This window comes from Melozone crissalis, unplaced genomic scaffold (genome assembly GCF_028551555.1).
Source record: "Melozone crissalis strain CALT ecotype California unplaced genomic scaffold, PUWL_Pcris_2 ptg000006l_1, whole genome shotgun sequence".
Classification (NCBI taxonomy): domain Eukaryota; kingdom Metazoa; phylum Chordata; class Aves; order Passeriformes; family Passerellidae; genus Melozone; species Melozone crissalis.
In genome coordinates, this window is record NW_026535784.1 from 54520630 (window position 1) to 54528075 (window position 7446).

The 7446-nt window shown below is 54.6% G+C and overlaps 1 protein-coding gene across 1 annotated transcript; it reads right to left on the reverse strand.

The window, feature by feature from the left end:
- Nucleotides 1-364: 364 nt before the first annotated feature.
- Nucleotides 365-4353, reverse strand: MEPE (matrix extracellular phosphoglycoprotein). Its single transcript, XM_054295885.1, has 4 exons — nt 4286-4353; nt 2745-2798; nt 2512-2604; nt 365-2411 (listed from the first exon to the last, which is right to left on the reverse strand). The coding sequence occupies exons 1-4, from the start codon at nt 4343-4345 to the stop codon at nt 441-443; spliced, it is 2178 nt and encodes a 725-aa protein (XP_054151860.1). The 5' UTR covers nt 4346-4353; the 3' UTR covers nt 365-440.
- Between the last annotated feature and the right edge of the window lie 3093 nt (nt 4354-7446).

Consider the following 7446-nt stretch of genomic DNA (forward strand, 5'->3'; position numbering starts at 1 on the left):
CAGTGACTGCCTGAAGTCCCATTGCAAACACCAGAGCCAGCAGATCCACAGGTACAGAAATGCCTTTATTTCTCCAGTAGGCTGAAGTGAAACTGCAAGGACAGAGGCTTTTTCTCACTGCTTCTTTAGTTGCTTCGCATCAGTGCACAAACATCGCTACCCTATGCCCTGTAGCACAGCTGCTGTTCCCTGGCTGTCCAGCACAGCACACCCGTGCATTCCTGCTGCTGTGCCATGTGCAGCCTCCCCCAGATTAACAGCAGATTGCATGAACCAGTGATTTTTGGCTCCTGGGCTGTGAAGCACTGTGTGCCCCCCAGCAACCTGCCCCTCACCCAGGCAAGAGCAGAGCCTGCAGGGGGGATGCCAAGGGGGAAAACACGGCGAGTTACCCCCCAGCTCCACCGCTGGAGCCTACCGGGGTGGATACCGGCCACGCCTCAGAGGGGCCCCTGGATCCAGCGGCCTTGGGGGTACCCTGGGGATCCCCACCCTGAGGGCTGCAGTCCCGTCTGTGCACTCTCGCTGTGGCTGCCCCGGTCCCCCTCGGAGGACTGGCTGCTGTCGGCACTCCCGAGGCCGGGATAGGGGCCGTGGGGGCCGCCGCCCGCCCCGCCAAGGCTGTAAAAGGCCCGCTCACGGACGTGCAGCTCGTCAGCACGTTTCACCTGGTCCAGCTGCCGGCTGCGGCCTAGCGTCGCAATGGTGCCCGGCGCTCCAGCCCCCAGCCTCCTGCCATGGTGCCCAGGCAGGCGGCCGCCCCCGGCCCCCAGCCCTGCTGTCCCACTCTCTGCACCTCGCCCCTGCTCCCGGCCCCTGCCTGCTGCCATGCTGCCCGTGGCTTGCCCTGCCTGTGGAGCGGGGCTGGCTCCTGCTTTGGCAGCTTGAGATCTGCCCCCAGCATCGCCATCATAGCCGCCAACACTTTTCTGGCCCCCACTCGACACCCCGCCGCTGGGTTTCCCACTTGGGAATGGTGCTTTGTCCGTCCTGGGTGTCTTGTCCAGCCCTGCTCCCCCTGGACGGACCCTCATCCCTGCCCCGGGCCGTGCCTCCACACGGGCAGGAGTGGAGGTGGCTGTCCCCACTTCCCCACTACCAGTGCCCATGCCTGCCCTGTGACTGCCGGCTGTCACTGACCGGGTGGTGCGGAACCCCTCAGTAGGGGCTGGGCGGATGCTGGCCCCCTTGGCTGGGACTGTGATAGTGGCCTCCACGTCACCCCTGTGGTGGGGGGTCGTGGTAGCCACATGGTCTGGCTTCCCCTGGGACTTCTGCCCCTCTCCTCTCACCTCATCATCATCTTTCCCATGGATGCTAGCCACTGTGGGGCTGGTAATGTCACCACTAGTGACTCTCCAGGGAACAGGGGTTGTCAGTCCTCTATCAACACCGATGGTGGTGGCACCTTCCTCATCCTCTCCAGTGAGACGGCTGTCCCTGAGGCTGCTGGTAACGCTGTCCCCATGGGTTAGGGTGGCTGTGGTGGCCAGTCTTTCAGGCTGCTGGCGGGCAGGCATGCTGTCATCTTCACCTCCACTGGGTGCCACGGTGACGTCCAGCCTGAGGGGGGGCCTGCTGCTTCCCACAGAGGGGATGCCATCATTCTCCCTACTTGCTGTGACACCAGCCTGGGTGGTTACCTGCTCCCCCATATGGATGTTGGCCCTCCCAATGAATATGTTTACCTCATCATCCTGGCCTGGAGAGACCTGGGTGAAACCCTTGGCCCTGTCTGTGCTGCCCAGGCTCCCGTGGGTGATGGTTACACTGCCTGAATCGGGGATGTAAGCATATTCATCCACACCTGCAGCATCCACTTGGACATCCTCCATCTTCTCAGTGACAGAGGACAAAGCCGTGCCTCCTGTCCCTGTACCCTGCTTAACAATCTCCTGCCCTTGGCCAGAGACAGTGGCCTCTCCGCTGCCCTCATCCCCTGTCCCTCTGGTAGTAGGGGCCCTCCCCCTCCCTGCGGTCACGGCTCCGCCCTCCGGAACCACCCTCGGGGCACCATCATCCTTATTCTCACTCCTGACCCTGGACCTGTTCCCCACCACAACCTCACTGGGGCGTTCACCCTGAGGGAGAACGGGAACACCGCCATCACCTTCCACCACCAAATCCAGATCGCCACTGCCCTCTGAGCTGGATGGGGTGGGACCCATGCCACCCCCACTGCCACGTGCACGCATGCCAGTGCCAGGCTGAGGACTGGGACCATCCCTGCTGATGCCTGGTGTGCTGCGGTTTTCGGGACTGAAGACAATCCCATACTCAATTACTTCACTGCTGCTGTTGTCACTGTGCTCTGGGGCTGTCCCTGCTGACCCAGCTGGTGGCTCCCTCCTGGCATTGCCGTCATCCAGCCGGTGGCTGGGGATGATCCTCTGGTGGTCAGCCTCTTCTTTCTGTGTAGTACACACAAGGGAGAGGTCAGGGGGATGGATTGCTGCTGGGGGTACCCCAGGCAGGCCAGGGTCCCACAGTGTCCCCTGGCTACCTCCTTACCTTTATGTGCGTCTGGTTCCTCCGCGTTGAGAATGAGTAGACATATTTGAAAATGTAGAAGCCATGCTTGGCATTGCAGCTTTTCAGAAATATCTGGTAGGGAAGAAAATAACCAAAACCCACAATTTTCTTATTAATTGCATTGGCAGGAGTTTCCCTTTCTGCATCTGGCACTGCAGTAGAGTCCCACCAGTACCCACTGAGGCCCCAGGAGGTGGCAGAAGGATACATACCCGGTGTTGTCCCACACAGTTCCCAGCAGCTCTCTCAGGCAGCGGCAGTGGCACCTGTGGGCAGCAAAACACAGGGAAGAGCTGAGGCATCAAACACTGCCTCAGCACGCAGGCAGTGCCAACTGCTGACCACCCACCCTTTCCACCTTCAGGGAAGGGTGGGAAAACTGCATTGATTAGCCACCAAATTCCCAGGCACCAGCTGGGGTGCTGGCTTAGAGACAGCAGTAGTAGGAAAGTTCAAAATCCCATTTCCAGGATCAGAAAATTATTGTGAATTTTGCTCCAGCATGATTGTATTGCACGCTAGCTTTCATATGGTGTTGTTGATAAATAACAAATAACCTTTTCCTGGAGACTGCTGCAGAGGATTTTACCACAGAGCATTTTTAATACACAGCATCATTACTCACAAAAGAATGCTCCAGCTTACTGCTTGGATCTGCCTGTGATGAGTCTGGAGCTGGTTAACTGGTGGAGTTTCCAGTGTTTACTAAGCTACTGAGCAGCAACCTGTGTGTCCTCACAGCTGAGTTTCTCTATATGCTTGCAGGTTTCCAGCTCTCCCTGATTATCCTGGCATCTTTTGGTGGGTATTGGCTAGTGCATCCCTCAGAGTTGGGGAACTTACTAGTGGAAGCACCCTGTGAGCCCCACAAAGCCATTTCAGGCATCCCTTACATGCCAGAGTGAGAGACAGCCCCATGGAAGAGAGTCCTCTTTGATTTCAGAAAAATTAGTCCCTGAAACATCCCAAGCCCAACTGAAGGGGCAGAAACACACCCCAAAGTATTGAATATCCCCAGATTGTTTCATTGTTTGTGAACAGTGTGAAAGGACAGATTACAGCTCTGGTCACACAGAGCATTAACTCCCATTTTTCCTCTATCTGAAAAGCAAATCTGTGCTGATTTATTGCCTTCCCCTGGGCTGCTCTGCTACGGACTAGGGTTTAAGAGCTTGCTCTATGGGGTAAGAGACACATGGGAGGGGCCATCTCAGGGAAGATGGGATTTCCCTCCTCCTTACCCTGACAAAAAAGCAAGCCTTTTCTAGGAGCGGACTTTCACTCTAGCTGTGGATTTAGTAAGCTGAACAGCAGTTATGCAAGACAGAAATGGCTCCTATTATATTAATCTTAACTTGCCCTGGTTTTAGTTAAATCTCTCAATATTTCAAATTAGGAGAGCTGGAAAATAATTGCGGGTGCCCCTCTGACCACTGTTCCCCACACAGGTAAGATGAGCATCCTTCCCACACCTCCCTGCCTGTGACTTCATTCAGGCTGTTTGCAGGCCAGAAGCACCAGGCAGATCCCAGACCTACAGAAATCCAGGAGGTACAGCCACCCAGATGGACACTTGTGCAGTGCCCTGATTGCTAAGCTGAAGGAACATGCTATGCCACCCCAGTGCTAATATATATTTTGAGGTGGTGTACACAACTACAACCTATGTTTTCCCACTGCTGAAAGCAAGCCAGGATGCACTGGATAGCACATCTCACGCTTCCAGCAGGAACCCAGGAAAAGCCATACTCACAGGTGTGGCGAGGGCTGTGCTGAGCAGGCACAGGCACAGACAGGCAAGGGAAGTTTGCATCTTGGGCTGCTCCTGGAGGTACGAAGTGAAGCATAGCTGCAGTTAGTATTCCTGGGACTTGTGGTCCTCAATAATCCTGGTTAGCAGCAACCTAAAAGCTCCTGCTATCCCAAAGCTCCCATGGCAGCAGGGTTTTGCAGCGACCCTGGTTTTTCCCAGGCTTTGTGGTGGCCCTTGGCATTGTCCTGCCTCTTTGCATCCCTCACAACAAGGGCAATGCTCTCACCATGTGCTTAGGGCACAGCCAGCAGCTCCAAGTGGGAGCTCTGACACTGGCTATTAAAACTGCCTAACTTCCTCTGTCAAGACAGCTTGGGTGGATATTTGTAATAAATGATCCCCTAAAGTTGCTGCAAGTTAAGCTGTTCATAAATCCCAATTAAGAAAGCAGCAGGCTTTAGGCTTTCACAGCACTGATAAATGGCAGCAGGCAATATCTCCATTGGCCAATTCTCATTTCACCCAACCACCCTTGCCTGGGCTTGCAGGTCCATCCCAGAGACTGAAGCCATACCAGTATTGCTACAGGAAACACCAGAAGGAAATACATGCACAAAGATCAGCAGTACAAAAGCAATGTAAGCTCAAGAGATGTGCACAGCCAAGGATCAGGGTGTCCCCATCCCCACTGTGGCTTGCCCAGAGTGAAAGCAGAAGAGTCCCTGCTCAGGGACAGCAGAGCTGAAGGGCTAGGGAGAGACAGGGCAGGAAGCTAGGTGAGAAGATTACCTTTTCCTGTCGGAGGCAGGTCCCACAGGCAGACTGTGGAGCCTGTGCCCACTTTGCTGAAATTTAAAGTTGGCCCCGGGTGCACAGAGCCAATCAGCTCCTGCTCAGGGACATTTGTCAGCTCTGGCAGCACTCACAGATAACCAGGGGGAGTAATTTCCAGCTAAAAATGTGTTTGTGGTAAAAGACAGCTATCAAATGTTCCACCTGGCTGGATAAACAGAAAGCACAGTTTATAAATATCTGTTCTGAAGGCAAAATTGCTCAATGATTAGTGCAGATCTTAGTGTGGCACACATCCAGCTTGGTTATTGATAAGAGGGTGTGCAGTGGGTCTTGGCTTGCTCACTGTGACCAACATGGGAAAGCTGGCAGGGCTGCAGGAATGGAAGGGCAAGATCCAGAGCCAGGCCTGGTCCTGGCCCTTTGGCACAGAAGGGCAGTGTTGGCCAAACTGAGAGCCTCACCATGCTGTGTCTTCTGACACTTGCTTTTTGGGTTTCAGCCTCAACCGCTCTGAGTTAAACCTGTGCAAGCGCAAAAGAGAAGAAATATGTATGGCAAAAAAGAAAAAAATATGTATGTTTTTCCCTGCACTGCTTGCACAGGCCCCTTTGAGCCCTACTTCATTACAAAGAAGTGCTACAAGGGTGTGGACCATGTACAAACCCTCCTTCTCTCCATCTATACTTTGGGTGGCATTCCTGGTCACCTACATCCTTGCCAAGAAAGGCTCCCACTGCTGCAGCCAGCCTGGCTCAGACAGTCACTGTGGAGGTGGTGGCAGCAGCTCCCATCCCACTCTCCATTCTGCCCCAACCCAAACCCTGGGAGCTGGCATAACGCCCACGTTATCACCAGAAATGCTTAAACCATCAGCATCCAGCCTCAAGCAGGAACAAATCCTGGAGCCAGCGGGAAACTGGCCCTAGGCACTGGCCAGGGAGTGGCAGTCGGATGCCACCCCACAGGGCAGCCAGCCCACGTGCTTTGGCTCCTGGAGGAGAGCCTTTGCCAGGTGCCTGGGGGGCTGACGCACACAGGGCTGGGCTAAGCGCCCTGTAGGAGCAGGACCTGGCCCCTGGCAGTGCCAGGGCTCTTTGTCTGTGCCAGTTTCCTGACGCAGCGGAGCACCCCCCGGGGATGTGGATGATGGAGCTCTCGTGTCCCCGCACCAGCCATGAGTGCACGCAGGGCTCCTCAGTGCCACCATAGGGATTTGTCCCCAGGGGTGCCCATGCTGCAGGCAGCACCTACTGCCTCCCCAGAAGCTGCAGCCTGGCTTTGGCATACAGAAGCAGTTTTGTACAATGGCCAGTGACTTGCTGCTGCAGGAACAGACTAGTTCTGCAGTTGGACCTGCATCAGAAGCTGAACTCAGCTTTCCTTCCTAGGAGTGCAAGAGAAGCACGGTACCTGCCATAAACTGTGAATGAGGGCCATCACTATTCCCAGATGGTGGCATCTGCCTGGAACCCAGTGGGATTTGTTCTATCCCTATCCATAGTGCAGATCACCAGTTGGCCAGGGACATACTCCTGTTGGGAAGGGACCCTGAGCTGAGGACTCCCAGCTAGGTATCGCCATCGCTGATGAAGGAGGGGAGTGGATGCACCACTGTCACTGTGACAGCCCTGGGAATGAGGCTGTGTGACAGGGACATTTTGGGCTGCAGTACTGGTGTTCAAGACACACATCCAAGTTGCCCAGCCTCATACCCATATGCCTGATGCAGGGACAAAGCAAAGCCCTCATTACAGGGGTGTGCGTCTACAGCTAATGATGGACAGAAAGAGAAATTAGTGGTTTTGCCCTTATTAAAATTGCCTGATGTGTGGTCAGGCCATGGGAGGCACATTACCAAGGAATAGAAGACGTGATAAAGTTATCACTGCTCACGTATTGGAAATTCACATCAACTTTACGTAAAACAAGGCTGTAATCCCACCCTAGTGTCCCTAAGAGCACCCTTTCATTTTTCAGAGGGCACTCTACAGCAGCTTTCCAAGTTATCCTTGCTATTCCTCCCTCCTTTCATGTGCATCTGAGCTGGAATAACAAGATTCAGCCCTAAGCATCATGCAGCCCCTCAGCCCCTCCCCAAGCGCTGCGCTCTTCCACTGATCACAGAAAATTTGGCAGCAAACCTTTTGTCACCAACAAGCTCAGTTCAGTTGCTTTATTTCATTTCATTTCATTTCATTTCATTTCACTTTGCAAGATACAAAAAAAAAGCCTGGGATGGAGCCAGGGATGCAGCCTGTGCATGACAAGCTGCCTGGCATCCCCTCTGGCATGTGGTGGCTCCAGGGAGCCTTGGAATGCACCTTCCTGAGTGGCTGGGGCTGACAGGGACAGCACCAGGGCTGTGT